The following is a 25,117-nucleotide window of genomic DNA, read 5'->3' on the forward strand; positions in this document are numbered from 1 at the left end:
ATGACACTAGAATGTAAACACCAAGTGTACATATCCCCTGCTTTGCCTTATGAATGCTGATTTCTTTATATGAAGGTTGATGTTCCCCATGCTCCCCACCCTTCAGCTAACACAAAGATTATCGAAAAGGACTGTAACCTCTTACAGAAAAGTTCTCCTATAATGAACCATTGTTACTGACAAAAAAGTGCCACTTCAAGGATGTGGGGAAAAGAGTTTCACTTATACATTGCTGGTGGGACTGTAAATTGGTGCCACCACTCTGGAAAGCACTTGGAGATTCCTTAGAAAACCTGAAATGAAACCACCATTTGACCCAGTTATCCCATTCCTCAGTTTATACCTAAAGGACTTAAAATCATCATACTATAGTGATGCAGTCATTTCAATGTACATAGTAGCTCAATTCACAACAGCCAAGCTAAGGAAGCAACCTAAGTGCCCTACAATGGATAAATAGATAAAGGAAATGTGGTACATATACATAATGGAATATTACCCTGCCATAAAGCAGAATGAAATTATGGCATTTGCTGGTAAATGGATGGAACTAGAGAAAATCATGCTAAGTGAAATAATCCAGTTCCAATACACCAAAAGCAGAAACTTCTCTCTGATATGTGGATGCTAACCAACAAGGGAGAGGAAGATTATAAATTCAATGGACTAGACAAAGGGGAATGAAGGGCAGGGAGGAAGGATGGGAATAGAAAAGACAGTAGAATGAATTGAACATATCTTTCCTATCCTTATATATAAATACATGACCAATGTAACCCCACATCATATATAACCACAATAAGGGGATCCTAATTGGAACAAGTTATACTTATTCTTTGTAAGTATAATATATCCAAATATACCCTACCCATCATGTTTATCTAGAAAGGACAAATAAATTTTAAAAAATAAAAATAAAACAAGAAAGTGCCACTTTTCCTCACCTATGCTGAGATATAAAAAAAATGTGTGCTCAAAAAAGATACTCAAAATATGCCTACTGCTACCTAAAATACTTCAACTTCTTTAAAGTTAAAAAACATTTTTACCTATTTTATAGTAGTTTCCATTTAGGTTTGCTTCTTTTATGTAACTAAGGGTATTTATGTACCTTGAAGATAAAAATTTACACTTCCTTGCATAGTAATAGATACAATGTGAATTGTAAATTTGTAAACAGAACTTAAAATAGTGAAACTATAAGTGATGGTAAGGTTCTGGCAATATTCTTTGCCACCTGTTAAGAATTAGTTATTGACAATAACTATCATTCTTACTGACAGTGGTTTGCATGTGCAAATCACAGGAAAAATGGAAGGCTTCAAGAATGTTAAGATGGCATTTGTTCAACAAAAATTTAGAACAAAATTATACCTATATAAAAGGGCCAAGCAAGTAGGAACAAAGCTGGATAGAATTCTTCTTACCTATATTTCCCCATTAAAAGTAAATGCTGATTAGGTTTTTTCATACTGACAAATATTATAGGAAAAATCAGATACATATTTGGAATAGACACAGGTATTACTTAATACTTCTTTCTTTTTTATTTATTTTTTTGAGATGGGGTCTTGCAATATTGTCCAGTCTAGTCTCAAATTCATGGGCTCAAATGATCCTCGTGCCTCATTCTCTATAGAGAAGTTGGGACTTATTACTGCATCCAGCCACATAATTTTTTGTTCTATTTATTTTATTCTCAGTACAGCTACCAGAGAAAATCTTTTAAAACATTGTTTTAAGAAGCTGACAAGATTCAAAAGGAATATTAATCTAGGATTATGAGATGGACACAAGAAGATAAAATTTAATAAGAATAAGCGTAGAGCCCTGCACTTAACTTCAAAGGTACAATGAATAATAGATTTAAGGACTTTAGTCAAATGTTAGTTAAATAGGGGTCAATAATGTAACAAGACTCGCACACAAACACACAAATATAACCCTGGATGGAAATTCAGAATAAGAGGAAAAAGAAGTTTTTCAGCACCATGTAAATAAATAAATAAATAAACAAATAAATAAAGGCATGTGTCAATCTATAACTAAAAAAAAAGAGTCATGCACAAAACAAAGGATATCATCATGTTTACAACCAGGGTTCTCAAAACTATGTCATATAAAAATAAATTGTTTAAAACATTGACGTACAAACGAGTTTTTAAAATCTCAAGATCTATTTATGAACATGGAATGATCATTGCTTAAACTTAGTAACTGGAATTGTTTAATCTCTCTCTGAGCAGCAGAACCAGTAAATGGCCCTTTTTCTACACAAAAGCAGAGTTTGACTTCACAAAGGAAATGCAGTCACATTATACCAGAAGAAATCCATTTTTAAGTATGTCCAGAGGTTAGATGGGCACTTGATGGTGATGCTACAAAGCAGATTCAAATATACGGTGGACATCTCAATTAAATGATTTTTAGTAATTCTTTTTTTTTTTTTTTTTTTTTTTTTAGTACCAGGGATTGAACCCAGAGGTGCTTAACCACTAAGCCACATCCCCAATGCTTTTTTTATTTTAAGACAGGGTCTCACTAAGGTGCTTAGAGCCTCCCTAAATTGCTGAAGCTGACTTTCAACTTTCAATCCTCCTGCCTCAGCCTCCGGAGCCACTGGGATTACAGTCATGTGCCATAGTACCAGCTTAGTAATTCTTTTAAGATAAGTTTTTAAGAATTTATACATTACAAATGTATATTTGTATATCAAATACTTTTATTATGCAGCTCAGTGGTAGGGCTTGCCTAGCATGCTTGAGGCCTGGGTTTATCCCCAGCACTACAAACAAAACAAACTAAAAACTGTATTTCATCTCAAATAGTTACTAATACTACCCTTTACAATACCGATATAGTCTAACATATTAAAGAAAATGTATTTGCATATAAATATATCCTTGAAAACAAGTCTTATAATTACTTACCTGCATTGGACAGAAATTCAGATAATCTGTAATAATTTCTAGCAAGAAATCAGGATTTAGCTTCTCAAAATACTGTATGCCAAGAGGTAAATCTTCTAAGTTTGAAAAATGAGTGTCCAGGACCTCATTTAACAAATTTATAACTTCTTCTTGTTGTTTATTTTTCTTCATAGCAAGAATTGCATGTAAATAAGTTAATTCCTAGAAAATGTGATTTTCACAAATTATTCCATTTATATAGCCATTTATTTCTACTTAGATCTTAAATGTATATGAAGTAGTATTTATGTCCAATTATTTGTTCAAACTTGAGCTTGGATGGACTTTTAGAATCATTCTGAAGAATATTTGAAATGCACTTTGAAAGGGGGTAAATTAATGAATGCAATTACTTGTTAAAATTAGTATAATTATCCTTTAGAGCCATTACTATAGGAAAAAAACTGATTTAAATTTTCATATTTTATAAATAGTAACTGGGATCTAAAATCTGGTAAAATACTATACCGCAGATTTCCCGATGGATTGCTGAATTTCACTAAAGAATTCTAGTTGCTGATCTGCGTCCTGTAATTGCCCTTCTATTAACTGACACCGAATAAATCCTAAAACCAAACAGGACATAAATAGTCAAAGCAGACACCAATTCAGACATGTTCAGTTCAAGCTACAAGCTAACAAGCTAACATCAACAACAATAACAAAACAGGTTTTTCACCCATTATAATTTTTCCAAGTTTTAAAGAGGGGGAAAAAAAAGTGCAGAATGAGAAAAGTAAACAAAAGAGTAAAAGAAAGTAAAACAGGTAGTCTTGGACCTGTAAACAATCATTTACCATGGTCATAACTTACAGGGACTACCTCATAAATCTTTCTCTCAAGTTATTTATAAAGTAAAAATTCATTTTTAAAGATATACAACTTTACCTATTGTATATACTGCAGAACAATATAATTTTAGAAAAGCATGAAATATGTGTCTTCTTTAATAACTGTTATTTAATGCAATTTTTGCTTGTATCTGTATCACACAATTTATACAAATAATCATTTATACAAATAGTCATCATACCTACTAGTGCAGAGACACTAGTCTCATTAAGTGTCATGGCAGTCTTATACCACTTCAATGCCTCTTTAATTTTTCCTTGTAAAATCATTTGGTATCCAAGTTCTGTAGCAAATTCTGATTGCTGAGGGGATAAACTAAAAGATTTTTCTAATAGTGTTTGAATTTTTTGAAGTATGAGTTGACTGCGTCCACACTGAAAAGAAAAAATAATTGTTAGACCAGAAGTCAAACACTATTACTTAGATTGAAGGAAAACATGAATATTTTGTACTTCTGTGAAGAAAAAGAAAGACTATTATTTAATAATAAAATGAAGAGAAAACTTCTATGTTAACCATCCAGACAATGCATCAAGAAGGAGTTTATAACCTATAAAAACTTATATATCCTAGGGACCATGATAGAGCTCAGTGGTAAAGTGCTTGCCTAGCATACACAAGGCCCTGAGTTAAATTCCCAGAACCACACTAAAATTTTAACAAAATAACTTAAATATTCTAATGAACAGTGCTTTCACAAAATAGTTGTCTTGAAAAGTATACTTCCAATGATGTATACACATTTTTTACAACTATTTTTGAAACTATGATTGCTTTACAAATTAGATTTAAAAAATCATTATATCAAATTACGTAGTTTATAGGTGAGGAAACAGCAATGTAAGCCCAGAAATTTCAACTTTAAAAGTGCTTATCTCATTCCATACTTCAATGAAATTGGCCAACTTCAGCTATGTGCACGTATGAATATGCCACAATGAATTCCACTGTGGAATTCATTTAATGCAATTTAATGTATGTAAAGATATTATGCATCAATAAAAAAAGAAATGGAAGACCAGAGAGTACAGGAAGGGGACTGAAATGGAGTAAATAATACACACATACACATTATACATATGCATATATAGAGAATAAATCTATCTATCTATCTATCTATCTATCTATATATATATAATTATTTACTCCATATATATATGAATGTGTCTAAATGAACTCCACTATTGTGTACAAACTATAACACTAATAAAAAAGGAAAGCTGCCATCAGGCCTACTCCACTCAAACCACACACACACACAAAAGTTATATACATATATACCATGTTTATATAAAAGTATGGGAAATTTAGAATTAGGCTCTATGCCCCTTAGTGAGAATTATTTTTAAAAGATATTGCCTTAGAATGTTCTAGAAACCACTTCAAAAATATTTTAAGAAATTGCAATGTTGTTATAGTAAATATATAATTTTGGAAGATAGCAACTTTAAAAAGTAAAACACTTATTTAAATGCTTGAGTTACATTTCAATAATTTTAAGCTTATAAAAAACTAATCAAAATAATGTGTCTGGCACTAAGACAAATACAAAAGGTAAATATCACTCTTAATTCAATCTTTTGTAACAGCAGGAATTTTTTCTTCCTCTGAATTTCACATAATCTGACAATGTTCATTTTTTAATAAAAAGAACTCAATTTCCTTGTATAATTTAGCAATTAATACCTTAATTTTTTTCAGTATTATGTTCACTAATTATTTTATTTCCTTATGTGTATTTTTTTCCTTATTCTTTGCTAGCTTAATTAACTTTTAAATTCTTTTATTCCTTGTATTGGTTTTGAGATTCTGCTATATTTTTCTGTTTTATTCCTGATAATCTTCTATTTAGAGCTTACAATAAAAACACTTATTACAAGAAAAATAAGATACCAACCATTTCCCCTACTAAAAAAAATCTATTTTTCACTTTAAAACTTTTTCCAAAAAGTTTTACAAAACAAAACCAAAAAATAATGCTAGTCTATAAAACCTACACTCTGATTAACGGACCATTTTCTATTTCATTTGTCTGGAAGGTAAAGGGTCAGCAAATGTTCCGCTCTTTCCTCCGTGAGTCTCCCTGATGGCTTCTAGTTAGCAAACACATCTCCTCTGAACCCCCTTTCTTAGGCTATAACCCATATTCAGACAGAGACATTTCTACCCCATGCTTTTGTTCTTTAGTGCCTCCACCCTGGTGATTTATTTTATATACTGCATTACAGAGAACGCAGCTCTAGTACAGAGTGGGTCCACTTACAGTTCTGCTGAAGGCTATTGTCATCTTATAAAAAAGTTGAGCATTCTGGGGTTCCATGGCATCCAGTGCTCTTCCTAAGTTTTCCAGCTTTGAGGAAGCCTAAAACAAAATTCATTCAAATTAATTTTAAAATATACTTTAAAAAAACATAATACCTGCACATGTACACTAATAAAATATACTATTACTTATATTTTAAGAGACCTTTGCTTATATAATTTCCTCCTGTCTCAATGGAACATTATTGATCTTAAAACATATTAAAAATTATTTTAAAACCCCCAGTAATTAAACGTAAAGAATTCTTGAATTCTAGAATATTAAAATTTCTTATTGAATAGAAAAATCTCTGGATGGGTAAAGATACTCAGAGTATTCAATTAACTGTGCATGCCAAACTGTCTCTCCAATAATTAATTCATGTCCCAAAGGAAATATGAGTGAAAACATTTATAAACAATATTATGGGCTGGAGATGTGGCTCAAGTGGTAGCATGCTCGCCTGGCATGCGTGGGGCGCTGGGTTTGATCCTCAGCACCATATAAAAATAAAATAAAGATGTTGTGTCCACTGAAAACTAAAAAATAAATATTAAAAAATTCTCTCTCTCTTAAAAGGTATTATATGAGATCAGCTGTTGAATTGCCTATAGATTAGTTTATATTTAAAATATTTTCTAGAATTAAAAAATTATTGAGGTACTCAGTATCTAAGTTTTTTTGTGTGTGTTTTGTTTTTCTTTTTTTTTTGGAATTGAACCCAGGACCTTGCATGTGCTAGGTAAACATTCTACCATTGAGCTACATCCTAGTCCCTAGCAGTTTTAATATCTGAAAAACATTTGCCTTACTGAACATTCTTTTAGTACTTACTGAAATACTTTCTGGAAACTGTCACATCAACCAAGTTAAACACATAAAAAAATGCAAATCTACTACTTACTATAATACTATTTGCTACAAACTGAATTTTGGCACTCCATGATCCTGTGTGTAGCCAATGTGTTCACTACTACAGAAACAGATGTACCTTATTATAAGGTGTTTTTAAGCCCATTTAACTCATAGAAACTCAACTATATTGTAAAAATATTATAAATTACAGTTTGCATATGCAATCATTCATATCCAGAATCAATGATTACATATAAAACCAATGTACTGTAATTAATAATTTCAGGAATTTTCTTTTTTATATGACCAATGAACATACTTAATATTTTCATTGGTTAAAAAAAATGTATCTAATAGAACATAGCATTTTCACTTGTTATTAAGTAAAGAGAGAAATGCTGGGTATTGTCAAAAGAATAAGAAAATAGGACCTCTCATACAGGTTTAGTGTGAGTATAAATTTTATAAATACAATGCATATGGAGATTAGTTTCTCAATCTGTATCAAAATTCTTGAGAATTTGTAAAGCATTTGATCTAGTAATTCTGTTTAAAGACAGAATGTATTCTACTGTCATGTATAACTAATTACAACAAACAAAAAATCAAATGATAAAAAAATGATATTTTTAAGGGTGTTATTGCAATGGAAGAATAGAACTAGATATCCACCAATGAAAAAGTGATCAGTCTATTTATATATTGGTTAATGTATGCATATCTGTATATTAGAAATTAATTTGTGTATATCCTGTATTCAGAAATTAAATTTAACTCATTTGATGAGATTTGTTGGTACAGAAGAGCTTCCATGACCTGTTGATAAGGGAAAGAAGCAGTCTATAAAATAGTTTGTATAATGTCATTAAAAAAAAAATCCTTTAAGTGTGTGTTCTCATGGACGTACATTGACCCTCACATGCTTGTGTATATGTTCATGTATATGGAAGGACACATGCAATTTTATGTTAACAAAAGTCCTCTGGGTGGTTAGAATTCAAGTTGATCTTATTTTATTCAGTATTTTTTTGTGTGTGGTCATTTAAGAAATATATATGCATATTTTATATATATGTATATTATTATAGGTAAATATGTATATATTTAAATATAATACATGTATACACATATACATACATATATACATATAATAATGTGTATACATATTATCCTAGTTTTTTTCTCCAATGCTTTTGATACCTTTGTTTATTTTTACATTTTTTTTTTATTCATGCATTATAACTATACAAAATAATGGACTTATTATTATATATTTGTACACACAATACCCTAATTTGGTCAATTTTCTTCCATAGCACATCCCCTTTCCTTTGTCTCCTCCCTTCCCTTTGTCTCCTCCTTTCCCCTGGTTTCCTTCCTATACTCCACTGGTCTCTAAGAAATTTTCAAGAGTCATTCACCATTTAATATTTTCTTCTTTATTAGTTGATATAAAAAGATAATCTTTTTGTTAAGGTATATATCTAATAACCAACTAAAAAATCTAGGTTCTAAAACAGAACATCAGAGCTGTAATGTAGATACCTGCATGCATGTGCATAATGAAAAAAATACAGGAAATTTAAATATTACAACTTACTTTCTCTATATCCCCCTCTCTACACAAGTGGTAAAGAGCCAGCATTCTTAGTGCTTCCACATTTTGATTATCTTGAAGCAGCAACCTGTAGGAAAACCTTTGTTATTACTTATAGAGATTTTACATATTTTCTTTTATGCAAGGGCTTGAAAAGTTGGTTTACTGGCCTAACATTCCACTTACCAAATAAGTAGTTTTAATTAGTAAAGTAATATCTGTATTATTTAAACTTTAAAAGTCTAGGAATCTAATTTTTAATATTTCTAAAACATGAACAGATTGTACCAATCTAGTCAAATTCTGTAGCAAGCCTAAGGTGAAGTATTAGCTAGCCATACATAACTATATAAAATTTTAATCCACCTTGGCTAGGCTGATATATAATAGGAATTCAAGGAATGCCAACATGAGTCAAATATTTCAATACCTACTAACGTTGTTCATAACAATACGACAGTTTCCTGTGTAATAAAAAACAAACCCAAAAAATATTATGAAAAATATCCTATTAAAAATTCAAACAAAACAATAAGAAAAAGGTATAAACAACAAATGTGGAAAAACTTTTCTTTTTATATATTTTTTTAGTTGTAGTTAGACACAATACCTTTTATTGATTTACTTTTTTATTTTTTTTATGTGGTGCTGAGGATTGAACCTAGTGCACCACATGTGTTAGACGAACGCTCTATTGCTGAGCCACAACCTCAGCCCTATAAAAATTCTCATGAAACTTCACTGAAGGTTATTTTTAAAGGAAACTGAACAGAAAGGGTAACACACTAGATTCCCCATCATAATATAGGACACTGAACTATTGATTCCAGTTTTTCATCCCTCCCTGGACATGAGCCTCTCCCAAGGAGTGTACACTGCCTTAAAATAGCTGTTCATATATTTATGTAAGTTAATAATTCAATTTTAAAAGCAACACAATTTTAAGTGGTCATTCAGTCCCATGTATAGAAAAGTCAATTCCATCTGGTTTGGAAAAATTTGATTCTATACTGATTTGAAAAATTTTATCACATACACAAAAATACATGCAGGTTTTCTTTTTATCCATAATTATAACCAGATCCAAAGAGACTTGTGACATCTATTTTTTACTTAACCTTTGTGCTGTCTCAACTGTCTGGTCCCAATCCTGCAGGGTTAGTTGTAATTTCATTTTCTTCACAAAAGCAGGAATAAAGCTTGGAAAGTTCACAATTATCTGGTTCACAGTCTCCAAAGCACCTGAATAATTCTGACGCATCTCAAGGCACTGTGCCTAATGGGAGAAAAAGTGGCATCAAAATGATGATCTCATGGATCATGGTTCTCAACCCAGAATGGGTAGAACACTAGTGTTCCATATTTTCTGACTTTCTTGTAGGGACCACACATCACTTTTATATTGAGGAAAAATAATCTTTTATCAAAATCACACTTTAAAACATCACTGAAAAATAAAGTATTTTATATTAGCAAATACCAGTACAATACAATTAAAAGATAATAAACTTCTAAAAATATTCTTAGGAACACCACAAAATAAGGAATATTTCTATTTACAATAGGAAAATTTCCTTTTTAGAATAAAATATCTCCATGATATTTTTAAAAAAGCATCTAAACTTGGGCTTTTGTATTTTTTTGGGGGTGGGGCATTTAGCTACTGAGCCACATCCCCAACCCTATTTTATATTTTATTTAGAGACAGAGTCTCACTGAGTTGTTTAGCCCCTGCTTCCGCTGAGGCTGCCTTTGAACTCTTGATCCTCCTGACTCAGCCTCCCAAGCTGCTGGGATTACAGGCATAAACCACCATACTCTGCTGTATCTTCTTAAAAAATTACTCTCAGGTTAAAGAAGATATGATTTTAAAGAATAAGCAAAATTAGATCCAAATAACTGCCTTTACCTTATTTTTATTTTAAAACTTATCATAGGAAATAATTGGAGAAGATCACAAGAAGCCCTTAGATGCAGAACTATGCACTTATAATTACAAAAATAAAAACAACACAAAATATCCATAGAGGAGTAGTTAAATTTTAGCATATCTATTTAGTAAGATTTTAGGTAGTCATTTAATGTGATTATTCAGATATTACCATATTTATGAAAATTTTTTACAACATGCATGAATTAGTATCTTCAGAAAAATATAATGATACACATTTATTACATATCAGAATTTTCCTTTTTTTGTTGTTTTTTGCAACTGGATTTCCTTTAGGAACAAATTTAGTTCTTGTGTATCAGTTAAAAATGAGCTATCAGTCTCAAAGAGGAACTGCAATATATACCTGAAATAAGATTGAGATTATACTCCCATATAAATTAAAACAAAGTCTAAAAACCATCCAAAGAAATCAGTATATCAAAATAAATCAGTTTCTATATAATTGACAGGAAAAGAGATTAGTGTTGATAATTTTTTAAATTTACATTTGCCTTTGAAATCTCTCTAAAAAAACTGGAACAGCAAGGTAACAAAATTATGCCATAAAGACTTTGTGTGCTCACATATAATCTTCTTCTTTACACCATCACTTCTCATACAAATGCAAAAGTAGCATCTTAAACTAAATTTGCTGTGCATATGAATGACATTATTCCTAGCTGGGATTGGACCAATTCAGTGCTCTGCTGAATTAACTGAAACATATGGAATGGATCTACTTATGGTTGGAATGTTTTTGTCCCCTCCAAAATTCACATTGAAACTCAATCCCCAATGTAACAGTGTTGGGAGGTGGGGCTTAATTGGATGTGTGTAGATCATGAAAACTTAAGGCATATAAGAAGGGCCTGTGGCAATGGGTTCAATCTCTTCTGCTCTTCTGCCATGTGAAGTACAGCATTTCTCACCTCTAGAAGATATAATATTCACGGCACCATCTTGGGAGCAGAAATAAGGCCCTTAACAGACAACAAACTATTTGGAGCCTTGATCTTGGACTTTTCAGCCATCAGGATTATTATATATAAATGTCTATTCTTTATAAATTACCCAGTCTCAGATGTTCCATCATCAGAGCACAAAACAAACTAAACCAGGGTCATTCCAAAAAAGAATTTAAACATAACTTGAGTACTGTAAGAAAAAGGTAAATCCCTCCTTAGTTGTCTGTATTAACAACTGAAATATCCCAATGAAAGGAGTTTATCAACTAGTTTTTCTGTTTAGAGAGGAAGAAGAATGAAGTTTTTATAAACTTGCTAAATGTCCAATTTCTACAGCAGTTCAATTAGACAAAACTTGAATTCAGTCATACTGAGTACTATTTATACTTGTAGTAAAAATCTGAATAAATTCATTAGCCACAGAAATTGGCAGTTATTAAGGACATTACAAGAAAATAATCTTCTCTTTATCTTTCTTACTCCAAATTCTTGCTTACCTAACAGTTTCCCTAATACCTAAATTTAATTTCATTTTGATGAATCAAAAATTTTTTAAAAAGTAAGGTATTTAGAAGTCATCAGTGAGGGCTCAAAAAAAGATCCAACATAAATATTTCCACCCAGTGATTTTTGACTTTCAATTATTCATTCCTCAAAATGTAAGGCAGATCATGTTAGTACTCTGATCAAAACCTTCCACTGGCCACCTAATTCAGAGTAAAAGCCCAAGGCCTTGCAGAATCTCCTCATCACCTCTATATCTTCTGACTCCACACTCACATAACCTTCCTCCAGCCTTCACTTCTCCCTTCACTCATTCCACTTTGACCTCCTGGTCTCTGTGCTAAGCCCTGACTGTCCTTAAAGGCGTCAGAAATTGATATCTCCTCTACTTGCAATAGGTTCTCTCAAATGCACACAGAGCTTTAACCCTCATCTCCTCTAAGTCTTTCTTAAAAAATCTCTTTGTTTGATTACCTCACTTGAAATTACAAGTTCATGTGCCAACTCTTCTTCTCCCCCTTCCCATTTTATTTATTTTTCCACCACACCTATTGCCATCGAATACTATATAATTTATTAGTATGTTTATTGTCCATCTCTTCCAGTAGAATATAAACTCTACAAAAATTGGTTTAATTTTGCTCAGGGCTTCCCTAGTAACTAGAATGATGCTTTCCTCATATTGGATACTCTAGAAGCGTATGTTAAGGAAAAAAATGCATGATCCAACCACAATGAACACAAAACTGACCCAGGATTCAGGAACTTTCGTAGAGAATCCATTTCTCTAGTTGTGTCCTACACAAATGCAGATCCCTCTACAAGCCAGAAATGACAACAGTATCATGAAAAGTATCATTTTCTAAAATAACTTAGTTTTGTCAGATGTCAAATATGTTACAAATGAATTTTAAAACATGAATTATTCACCTTAACTCCAACTCACCTTACCCAGGAGAGCAAAAATATCATTTCCATCTTGTAATCCCTCTTCAAAATACCTTAGTGCTTTTTTAGCATAAGGTTCTTTTCCTCTTGTAATATCAAGCCATGCTTTTAAAACATGCCCCTGTGAAAGGAAGAATTCTAATCACACTTTTATTTTCTTTTGAAAATGAGAGGAATAATTTTTCAAGAGGTAAACCTAATATTATTATTCTTGGTAATTAATAGCATAAAGAACTCTGTCAAATAATGTTATGAATAATTACATTCTCCATAGCAAAACTGCTTTTGAACCCTTATCAGTTTAAAGCTTTAGAAAATAGACTACAAATTTTAATTTTTGATATGGGCTCAACATAAGTCTGTCAAATATTCCCCTAGTGCTAAAACCAAAATTCTTTTCTGAGGCTTTGCTAGTAAATTATTGTTCATATTGGTTAACATTTAATAAATAAGAATGTGTTGCCTCTTTTTTGGACAAACAGCCCAAATGAACTTGAATGAGAAAAGGAGTAGAATGAGCATAGGTCTTGTTTCACGTAGTTACAGATTCAGATCATTCTGCAGTTATTTTCTTAACCTCTGTGATAGTTCAGTGAGCTTCAAATGAAATAATAAATCATCTGAGGACTTAAAAAGTTAAGGAGTTAAGGTGTTTATCTTTAGACGTGTTAGTGTTGGTGAGTTGATGCATTGGTAGGAAAAAAGATACTGAAACTGTTTCTTCTTAAAGTGAAATTTAAAAAAATGGTGAAATATGTTCTTCTATTAAAAAATAAACTCATAAATTTACAGGTTTTCACTAAGATTATATTTAATTCCCTGTATTTTACCTGAAAATATAGATAAGAATCCACCAATACTGCTTCTACTCTACTCACTAGTTAAGTATTGCTATTTGAATGGTTTCAACTATCATCTTTGTGTGGGTGATTCCCAACCATATTTCTAGCACCAAACCTCTTCTCAACTTTTCTTTCTTGGAAGGCTCATCATCTTTGTTTTTTCAGTACCTGAAATACAGCATGTCTTAAAACTAATGTCTCATCTCAATGAATTTTCTATTCATATTAACTGGTCTCTAAATTATCCAGATTTAAAGCCTCAGAGACCTACCTATGTGATATGTGTGATATATATGATACCTTATTCACTATCTATTATCTTTTCTTCACTATCTATTATCAGCTGACAAGTCCCATGGGTATTTAAAACTTCCGAAGTATGCACTCACTGTATAATATTTTTTGTTTAGTCCCGTGAAAACTTCTGCTAGAAAGTGCTTTCTTTTTCCCACTCTCACATCCTAGTTTTTTCCCAAGCCAGTTAGTTCATCCTACAAACCATTATTAAACTTGTGAATTTACACTCTAATACCACTCCCATGATTAAAAATCTTCAAGAATCTCTCAATCTCTAACAAATTATATACACTTGTACCTATGAGTCAAGATCCTTCAATCTGTCCCAATCCACCTCTCCAAGTTTTCTTGTACCATCTTCATCTATGTATCCTGTTTCCATGAAATGTGAGAGTCTCAATGTACCCAGAATCAATATATCTTATCTATTATTTCCTACCTGGGAAGTAACTACTTCCCTTTTCTATAATCTTTTCCTGCTGAAACTATATACATTTTTTAGTTTTTAGCTCAAATGCTATTTCTCTCAATATTCTTTCTCATTCTTCTAACACAGATGTGATCTCTCCCTAACTTAAAATATTATCTGGCATATTGTAAGCAAACAATAAACATTAGCTATTATTTTCCTGTGCACTTTAGTCACAATTCTTTCAGATCATTTGTAACTTTTCTCATAAGCTGGATATGCACTCTATGCCACTACTGGATGATTCATTCATGAAAGTTAGTTTTCTTTGTCTTTGTATTATTAACAGTACAAATAATGGTATCTTGTGTCCAGGGCTATTTACTAAGAAAAAAAGGGGGAGGGAAGGGAAAGAAGGAATACAGTGGGAAGGAAATGGAAAAGAAAAAGAGGAGAGAACCAGGGAGGGATCTTTTCAAGACTTAATAACATAAAAACAAGCAATATTATAGGATCCCTATTTTATACTATAGAAAATATTAAAATTAAATGGTTATTTGTAAAGTGAGGATAGAGTGGACAATAACAATCAACAAATAGTACTAAGTATATAAATAACACACTCTTTCTTTAACGTTACTATTTCAAAATAAGAAAATGGCTACCTCACTACTACCATCTGAAATTTTGATCATTCTGTCAACGTATTCTCTCGCCTTATCATGGCGACCAAGGTGCCATAAAAACAAGCCTGCATGGTACAAAGCTTTCTGTCCAGCTCCTTTACGTTGCTCCTTCATTCTAGCATCTGATTCCAGGATAGCTTCTCTATCTGTGAAGGGAAGACAATATTCAGTGAAACTTAAATTCTAGATCAAGTGTTTATAATAGGTCAAATGATTAACAGGGTAGGAAATTTAGTTCTCTCTAAAGTAGCACTAAGATAAAAGACATATATGTAATTTAAATTTTCTACTAGTCCTATCAAAGAAGCAAAAATAAATAAGCAAAACTAGTTTTAATAATAAATATAGGTTAACCAATATATCCAAAATATCATTATATAATTGATAAAGTTAATCTTAGTTAATGAGCTTTTTAATTAAATCTTCGAAATCTAGTGTGTATTTTACATTTATAATACATCTCAATTAAGATGTTAAGCTTTCTTCAGAAATATTTGTAGATAAGATTTCATAAGACTCATAAGAAAAGCTGATCCATACACTCAAGTTGTTCCACACCTTATTATTTTTTTTTTTTTTGCAGGGGGTAGGGGGTGGGGCATGGGGGCCTTGCTGGGGATTGAGGATTGAACTCATAGTCTTGAGCTTGCTATGCAAAGTATTTTCCACTGAGCTACTCTCCCAGCCCATATATAAGATTTTTATTTTATAACTAAATGAAATATCCTAAGTTTTCTCATAATTGAATTAAATTTCAAAAGCAGATTAGGTCGAATTATATAAAATAAAAAATTCAATTCCTTAAACTATCCACATTTCAGGTGCTCAAAATTCACATGTGATTACCACTGTATAGTTTACATCCTTCCCAAAATAACTAAACAATATATGCTAACATTTATTAATAATAAGATACATAAAACTTTGTAATGATTCCAAAATAACACAATTATTAGGGGCAGGATCAGGGATTAATACATAAATTATCTGACTTTCAAATTTAATTCTGAAACTTATAAACATGCCAGCTTATGGTCATTGATCAGTGAAAAAGTAGTATAAGTACTGTTATTTACATAGCTTAACATTAGCAATCATCTATGGTGAAAAGGAGAGTTAGAGTCTAATATCTATGTCTCTCTTTTCAGATTCCTGGAAATCACATTTCCCAACAGAATCAATACTGTTGGGAATAACAAATTAAATTAAATTAAAACTCTCAATTCTAAGAAGAAAATATTTTGTACTAGTTTTTTTTTTTTTAATTTTTATAGCCTTCATATACATATCTTTACTCTAGCTAAACACTCCCACCAGGGCATAGAGAAAGGGGATCCACAAAAGAGCCAAGTGCTGAAGTAATTTTATATTTTGCCCATCTGTTTCTCCTGTCTGGATTATTCTTTGTATTCAAATTCTACATGTCCTCCAAAGATCAGATTAACTGCTGAACTTTCACAAAGCTTTCCCTGTCTACTCCAACAGATTAATACACATCAATTTCAATTATGGACTTGTGTTTCATTTTTATCATTTTATTTAATAATAACATTGGAATTTAATGTTTGTGGTTTTTACATTTTATTCTCTCAGTAGATTATAAACCTGATGTTATTATCAATTACTACAATTCTTTTCTTTTTTAAAAAAATATCTTTATTTTATTTATTTATTTTTATGTGGTGCTGAGGATTGAACTCAGGGCCTCCCACATGCTAGGTGAGTGCTCTACTGCTGAGCCACAATCCCAGCCCCAATTCTTTTCTTTCTTCTATGTATATTTGGCTCAATCCTGTATATTAAGTAAGCACATAATAGTAGTTTACTTTTTAACATAGTTTTAAATAACTTTTTATTAAATTGTATATGTATACATGAAGGGAAGGAGGTATAAACCTTTGCTTATGAAAAAATTCTAAAATTTAAGAATTCTAAGATTTAAGAAAGCATTCTAGAACATGTAATTACTGTCTAGTTATTTGAAACAGGATCTATAATTACAATCCTGCTAGCTGTTAGTAGATATATATGGAAGAATACAACGCTATTTCTTCCTTATTACATATACTTTGGACATTGTTCTGCCTCAGCCTTATGTTATACTATATTCTTAGACAATGAAATACATATTTGATTTTTGGTTTCTGAGTAAGTTTTCTTTTATAACCTATTCCTATGTCCAAAGCTACTACTGGATAAAAATTTACCAAATGTTTTCCAAAAGCTTACCCCCATGGAGTGGGGGATATAAAGACTTCCAAGACATTTAATATATAGAAGAGATTAACTGCACATTATTACACATTTGCATATAACATGCTGTAAAGTTGGTTCTTGCAGAACAACCTATGTGTACAATGTTCTTAGCTGTTTTACTTTGGTATAACAATTACTGATATACTAACAATTACTAATATAATTTATAATTTATTTTTAAATTAACTGAAATAATACTTATGTAGTAGTGAAATCTCTGCCAGAGGATATAAAGAATACAAAAGCAGTATTAGACCTGTTTCTTGAGCTTGATGAACTTATAATCTCATCAGGAAGATAAACATAAGACAACAGTTCTGTAGACAGTGTGATAAAATTAAATATGGTAATGAGAAAAATCAAAATGGAATAAGGAACAGTCTCTTAAATACTATACCTGGATTAGGACTCATTTTATGGGCATATATCAGTGCAATTAGAGAACAAAGTGATACATCTTGTTTACTCTTAATAGCCTCAAATTCCCGAAGAGCTTCCTGTATATTACCTGAAAATCAAGATTATGATATGAAAAATTATTCTTACTGCAAATCAAAAAGTTAGGACATAGGGAACAGGTTTAATAATTAGTTCATACCTTCCATTAATGTACCATAGGCATGATAAAACCTGAAGACTGGATCACTGCCATATTTCTTCATTCCTTCACTGGCAACAAGTAACACATGATGGAAGTATCTCTCTTGACAATAGTAATTAATCAGTGCCTAAAATGAAACAATGACTAAGTGTTAAAAGAAATGTTGGTGTTCTGAAATACTTTAAGAATTAGATATCAATCTAAGCCAAGTGCAGTAGCATATTTCTGTAATCCCAGCTACTTGGGAAGGTGAGGCAAGAGGATTGCAAAATTCAAGGTCAGCCTGGGCAACTTAATGAGACCAATCTCAAAATAAAATACAAGACTGGGGATGTAGCTTAGTGGTAAAGTGCTTGCCTAGTATACATGAGGCCCTGTATTCAACCCCTGGTACAGTAAAAGAAGAAGAAAAAAAAAAAAAAAAAAAAAACAGCAGCAGAAGTAGATATCAACCTACAATCTTGAATAATCTAAAACATTGTTAATGGAATCTTTTTTTTTTCCCCCACCTCTTCATACATGTATTGTGTATAATGAGGGTTTCCTTCCACCATCCATGCTATTCCCCTTCTCCCTCCCTTTCCCTCCCATCCCTCTTCCCTATCTAGAGGATCTTTCATTTTTTCCTTCTAAGTTCCTTAAAAAAATAAAAATAAAAATAATCTATTGTGGAGCTGGGGTTGTGGCTCAGCTGTAGAGTGCTCACCTAGCACTTATGGGACCCTGGGTTCGATCCTCGGCACTACATATAAATAAATAAATAAAATAGAGGTATTGCATCTAATTACAACTAAAAAATAAATATTTTTAAAAATAATCTATTGTTAGTATAGAATTCTAAAGAACAGGTTATTGTTGGATATTATTACCTTGTTTTTATATGAGTTCTACAATAAATAATCATCAGTAGGAATAAATGAACCAAACTGTTCTTCAATGGAAATGACTAAGCTTTTCTCAAAATCATGTATGTTGATTTACAAAATAAAAAAAACTACTTTCAGGAACTGAGTTCTGATTAAGTGTGGCTCTATTTTACACTGTTTTTCTCAGGATCATATATCAAGGTTTGGCTGTTGATGTAACTGAGGTAGGAAACCACACTTTCACTATCACTCTGCCTTCATAAACCAACTGGGGCCATCCCATAACTAACCCCCCTGACTCTACAGTGGGTTCAGCAGAAGTGAGAAGTATGGATGAAGCACTGGTTGATGGGATTAAAACATAAGGATTTCTAAACAGCTCTGTTCCATAGCCTTGTTTCTGGACATCCACATCCACATCCTTCTCTAGAGCATGGTTCAGCAAGTGTTCTATGTTGACTTTTACTCTGCTTCCTCTATCCTATGGCTTCTGGTCTCTACTCTGCTTCTTAGCCATGGATCTGTAACGTATAACCCATGCTCCATCCCCCAGACTCTCAAAACACGTTCACCAGTGTCTCATTGCCCTACATGATTTCTTAGATCACCACAATTGAGGACACTTTCAAAATCATCGTACTTCACTTTTGTCCAAGATTTAGTATTGTTCAGCACCTATAACATTCCTGAAAGGAAGCGACATAGTGTCATGAAAAGGACATGGATTTAAAGGTGGAAAGACCTGGTTTCACATCTTTGGTCTATTTTATAGCATCTCTGTTTGCTCATTTGCAAAATGCTGTTAGTATAGCACATTTACAGGTGACTATGAGAATTCATTAATTTTTTCATAATGTAAAAGTCCTCTTTTGAAATAAAGAATAAGTTCCTCCAAACCCTCTATATTGATGAAATAAAAAAATGATGTGTTCACCCAAGACCTCTCATATAAGCTCCAGATTCACATTTTCATGTTACCTGCCACTTAAATCAGCAACTGTGAGTCATGATCATGCCTTCCCATTTACCCAGTCTCTCTAATTCTAATAGTCATTAAATTCTTTCTCTAGTCCATCTACCATTTTCCATTCTTATTGCCACTCCTGTGGTTTAGGTCAGGTAGTTTTAGCTCATCAAACACTTACTAACTGCCTACTATTGCCAGGCACTGGGCTAGGTATGGAGAATATAAAAAGAATAAGACATATTCCCTGGCTCCCTCCAAAAGCTTAGTTCTCAGATGAGACTGTAATGTAAAGACTAACTAAAATACAGTGTATTAGTACAAGAAAGGAGCTTTGGGAAGGCAGGATAACTTTTAAACAGCTTTGATAACTGTGGGTGTAGTGAGGGGAGGATGTAGGAGTAAAATTTAGAGAAAGATTCCTGGGGAGGATTTAGAGCTGACTCTTTAAGCACAAATCCATCTCTCCCTCTCCACATACAGAACATCCTTCCTATTTACCTTTCATGATTTCCTGAGAAAGTACAGGAGTAAGCGAGTCAGAGGAACAGCAATACCACAGATGAGAAGTCATCAACATTACTTGGATGGGAGTGGTGATGGAAAGGGCTAAAAGCCACTCCATATTATAGCACAGGTTGCATACTACAATTGGACCATGTATGGCTTACTGCCTGTTTTATATGACCAGTGAGCTAAGAATGGTTTTCAGTTTTAAAATGGTTGAAGGAAATATATTTCATGAAGTAAAATTTCAGGGTCCATAAAATTTTATTGAAATAAAGCCATGCTTATTCATTTAAGTATTAATTATGGCTGCTTTCTAGCTACAATGTACACATGACAGAGTCCCTGCTTATAGTTTTATTCCTCCTACTCAAATGAAAGGTCCAAGATTCAAAGTTTTCTTAGTTTTACTGCAATATCTTCATGCTGAGAATACTGCCAGAGCAGTAGGATGCATTCAATAAATAATGTTAAATGACCTAAGGCTTTCCTGGAGCATTAGACTATAAAATCTGTAAATGTACAAGCTATGAATCTGTGCTGCTCGTGGCCAGCTCCAACTTCTAAGGAACATACAGAGACAAGTCCATAAATACTATCTGAACAAGTGACTGAGTGAGCAAATGCAGAGAAGCTCATCATCCAAAAAGGAAATTTGAAATTTTCAAATCTCATCTCTGCTTTATATCATTTGTGAAGCTGGCCGTCATTAAATATATGCCAAGTGGATGAATAGGTGATTAATAGAAAAACCACCAACCTAAAGTAAAGACTCCTTCCAGTTTTTAAGCTTCATGTCTTTCATTGATTTCATGTACACTTTGTGCTCTTTTTACTATCCAATGGGTGATCGGACACTAGTTTGCTCTAAGTTCTTAATCGCACCTGGAGGCGCAGGTCAAATGCTACCCACACTTTCCTAGCAAAAATATACAAGTAAAAGTAAGCACTAAGAACAGGGTGGGGACTAGAACACCAAAGACTTGCCAGAAGCAGCGCGCCCGGGGGGGGGGGGGGGGGGGGCGGGGAAGGGGGTGCTGGCCCGACCTCAACATCCCAAGCGGGGTTCCCCAGGACCACCAGGCAGCGTAGGCTACAGGCCTACGGGGTCGGGCTGGTGGCACCTACCAATCAGGCAGCAGCGGCACAGCAGGTAATAACCGCCTTGCCGAGCCCACCCAGCGCTGTCCACGCCCCCACTCCATCGCCATCCCGCAATGCAACCCCCGTCCTTCCGCTCACCTTCAGCCCCTGCGAATCCATGGCTCCCGCTATGCAGAGAGTTCGAACGCAAAGGGTGCGCTCCCCGCAGCCCCCGCCGAAGGGCTAGGGGCTCAGTCCGGGCCGCCCAGGCCCCAGCGGGCTCGCACTCCGGGAGCGGCGGAGGGGCGGGGCGAGTCGGGGCGGGGCCACTCCGCCATTGGCTACGAGCGGGAGAGGGGCGGTCCTTATGGCAGGGATTGCGGGGGGCGCGGAGCGACGTAGGAGGGGACCCAGAGGGAGGGCTGTGAGGGCGACCCGGGAGGACCCGGATTAGGAAAAGGAGCGCGACTTTGTGGTGGGGTTGGAAAAGGAAGTCGAACTGGGAATGGCCGGGGGGAGGAGCGCGGGTAAGCGGGCTGAGGATATGGAATTAAGGAATAAGAAAATGGTGGAAGAAGCAGAGAGAGGGACTAGTCTGTCTCCCTTCATTGACAACAAAGGACTCCATTTTTCTGAACATTTACGCGGAAGCCGATTTCCGCAATGCGGTTGGTGCAGGCTTGACCAGCGCAGGACAACACGGTCAACTTTCACGTGTAGTGGTTGCACGATGGCCACAAGGTGGCGCAGAGAAATCGCAAATTCCTGACAGAAATGTGATGAGCTTCTTTGGTCCGCTTTACATCTTTGCAGGCATTGTTGCACTCCTGTGTTTCTTACAATTAGAATGCATATTAAATTGGCACGTTTTTACTAGCTCTGATAATGATAGGGATAAATGAGGTAAACGTGTGTGTGTGTGTTTGTGTGTGTGTGTGTGATGATACTGCTGATTTTAAACTGAGGATAAAATTAATCCCTATGCAAATTGTCAGCTACTCGTAAATTCCTTCAAGAGTTAAATTGAAATATAATGAGATAAGAGAGTTTCTGTGTCTGCTTGAAGAGACTTTAAAAATTGTGCATAAGGTTTGAAATTTAGGTAATCTTGGTAGAATCATTTTAGTGAGTTCCAAATTTCTAGCATCGTGATAATTATCTTACTTTAGTAGTAATGGTAGTAATTACCTTTTTGAGATTTTTAAGTTATTTAAGGAGTTGCTGTAGTTTGGTTCTAGAATGCCCCCAAAGGATCATGTGTTGGAGACTTGGGTCACCAGCATGTGGTAGAACCCTTAGAAGCTGGGGCCTAGTGGAAAGAAGTTAGGTCATTGGGAAATGCCCTTGAAGAGAATGTTGGGACCCTGTCTCCTTCTTCTTTCTTTAGTTGCTTCCTGGCCACCAATAAGTGGGCAGGCCTCTTCTACCATGTTCCCATCATGGTATCATGTGCTGCGACACCCCCTAAATAGCAAGGCCAACTGACATGGACTGCAACTTCTGAAACTGAGCCTACCTAACTTCCTTCTAAGTCGTTTATGTCAGGTGTTTGTCACAGTGACAGAACACTAACGCGGGAGTCTATGAACATTAACTGTATTTTCTGCCAGTAGGTTATGTAACGACAGTCTTTAGAGAAAGGGTAGATATTACCCAGGCTTTAAAGCAAAGCAATATTTTTTGTTTGTTTGTTTTCCTTTAAAGTACATTCCATCCAGTGGGGCACATACAATTTTCATGAGACTTGTTTTCAATATTCATAGTCCAGCTAGACATTTGTCATGATAGACAGCTGGTAATAACTACTGGTCTGATTTTCAAAAACTGGGTTAATCTGCATTGTGTATGCAGCAGAGAATGCCACAAGCCAACATGCTCAACAAAGTGTGTAATTGTGAACCGTAAACTTTTGGTTCCATGGGAATAGTTCATCTGGAAGAAACTGTCTAATGATCATGGTTAAAGAAATAGATGATCAACCTACTTTTCTGAAATCTCTCAATTCTAAAATTGGGCTGAGTCAGACTACTGGAAGACTGCATCCGGATACCTTGTAAAATTTCTTTCACTGAATTTCATTCTAAGGTTAAATCATTTAGCATAAAACACCATGCCTGGCACTTCGTGAGTATTGGTTGGATTAAACCTACTTTTTGGCACTCACAGTAATGGTGTTCCTTGATAAGGTCTCATGTAAGACAATTGTAGAAAATTCTGTTTTTCTCTGAAAAGTCAGTATATTCCTTAGCACATATATTTTATTGGTTCTTTTGTTTGGCTATGAACTGACATCCAAGATGCCTCACCTGATTGTCATATTAATGCTTATGCCTTCTGTTCCCTTCAAGGAACCTTTATTCCAGACCAATGGGACAGCTATTCTTCTTTTGGGAATGTTTTCCCTTACTGTGATCCAAATTCTTTCTTCACCTGGCAAAACCTACTCTTTCATCTCAGATCTAGTTCTCTTTGAAGCCTCTAGGGATCACCATAATTGGATGGACATGAAAGAGAGCATGTGGTAGTGGCAAGAATATGGGCTCCCAGACCTGGGGTGAACCTCCTGTATGCTGTTCACTTTTGTGACTTAGGGAACTAATTTTCCTGAGCTTAATTTTCCTTCTTAACTAAAGAAATAAAATGCCTAGCAGGCATAAAAAGTTCTTGATGCATAAAAGACATAATATAAGCCATAATTTCCATTAAGTTCATAGTGCTGTGTAAGATTTACAGTGGGGCTCAGGATGTAGCCAGGGGGTAGAGTCCTTCCCTGAAATGCATAAGTCCCTGCTTCAATCCCAAATACCACACATATGAAAACAAACTGCTGTACTTATCTCTCCCTTGTACTGTGGATATGGTGTATTGTTTGTCTATTCTTATCAACTGGATGATGAGCACCCACCTGAAAGTCAGGAAGTATGGTATGGTGGTCACTGGAGACAGGTCATCAGCATTAGTACCTTAATACCACCATTCACTAGCCATTCACTTGGAAACGTTACCTAAATTTTCTAAGCTTCAACTGTAAAGTAAGGCTATTACCTTGTAAGATTGTTAAGAATATCAAATGTTAACTTTTTTTGTTTGTTTGAGATGACATCCCACTGTGTGGCTCTGTCTGGTTTGGAATTCATGGGCTGAAGTGATCCTCCCTCCTCAGCCTCCTGAGTAATTAGGATCACCAGCCTAGGCCACCATGCCCAGCTTAAATGAATAATAGTTAAAGCACAGAGTGGCATTAGGTGTAGGGGAAGTGCTGAAAACCTGTTGGCTATAATCCTTGTACTCCTAGCTACTCCAAACATAGCACAGTATTGATCCCATAAGCATTTAGCAAATTGTATAGCAATGATGTATCCTTTCTTTTTCTTTTCTCCCCCCCCCCCTTTTTTGTACTTTAAAGTGATATGTCTTTTTAATCATGTATTTCTGTGTTTGGTATCCTTATCCCCAATTTTTATAATGATCTACCTCTCTATATATTATCTCATCATATATTCAAATTAAAAGAAAACAGTAAAATTAGATGTTTCTGGTGTAGGCAAAAGTAAAAGAAACTCAAAGAAAACTGTGGGGAGGCTAAAGGAAGAGAAAAGTTATTTTAGGTCTGTACTGCTTATGAGGAAAATAAGGTTTTTTTGTTTGTATGTTTGTTTGTTTTTTCTGTCAGTTCAGAAA

At 34.0% G+C, this 25,117-nt stretch overlaps 1 protein-coding gene across 2 annotated transcripts in view; it reads right to left on the reverse strand.

The window, feature by feature from the left end:
• The window catches only part of Ttc21b (tetratricopeptide repeat domain 21B), a 68,076-nt gene extending 46,342 nt beyond the window's left edge, over nucleotides 1-21,734 (reverse strand). Inside the window, exons 1-11 of one of the 2 annotated variants that reach the window (XM_046447484.2) lie at nucleotides 21,596-21,734; nucleotides 18,014-18,143; nucleotides 17,813-17,923; nucleotides 15,139-15,305; nucleotides 12,924-13,046; nucleotides 9,694-9,851; nucleotides 8,579-8,663; nucleotides 6,085-6,183; nucleotides 4,003-4,195; nucleotides 3,438-3,535; nucleotides 2,931-3,131 (exon numbers count right to left, since the gene is read on the reverse strand). In XM_046447484.2, coding sequence (XP_046303440.1) covers nucleotides 2,931-3,131; nucleotides 3,438-3,535; nucleotides 4,003-4,195; nucleotides 6,085-6,183; nucleotides 8,579-8,663; nucleotides 9,694-9,851; nucleotides 12,924-13,046; nucleotides 15,139-15,305; nucleotides 17,813-17,923; nucleotides 18,014-18,143; nucleotides 21,596-21,616 — 1,386 coding nt within the window. In that variant the 5' untranslated portion in view covers nucleotides 21,617-21,734. The remainder of the gene's footprint in view (nucleotides 1-2,930; nucleotides 3,132-3,437; nucleotides 3,536-4,002; nucleotides 4,196-6,084; nucleotides 6,184-8,578; nucleotides 8,664-9,693; nucleotides 9,852-12,923; nucleotides 13,047-15,138; nucleotides 15,306-17,812; nucleotides 17,924-18,013; nucleotides 18,144-21,595) is intronic. The other variant, XM_046447485.2, reaches the window with a different exon arrangement.
• Nucleotides 21,735-25,117: the final 3,383 nt, after the last annotated feature.

Source organism: Marmota monax, unplaced genomic scaffold (genome assembly GCF_021218885.2).
Source record: "Marmota monax isolate L192 unplaced genomic scaffold, Marmota_monax_Labrador192_F-V1.1 WCK01_AAM20220418_F8-fsc00007, whole genome shotgun sequence".
In the NCBI taxonomy this organism is placed as follows: Eukaryota; Metazoa; Chordata; class Mammalia; order Rodentia; family Sciuridae; genus Marmota; species Marmota monax.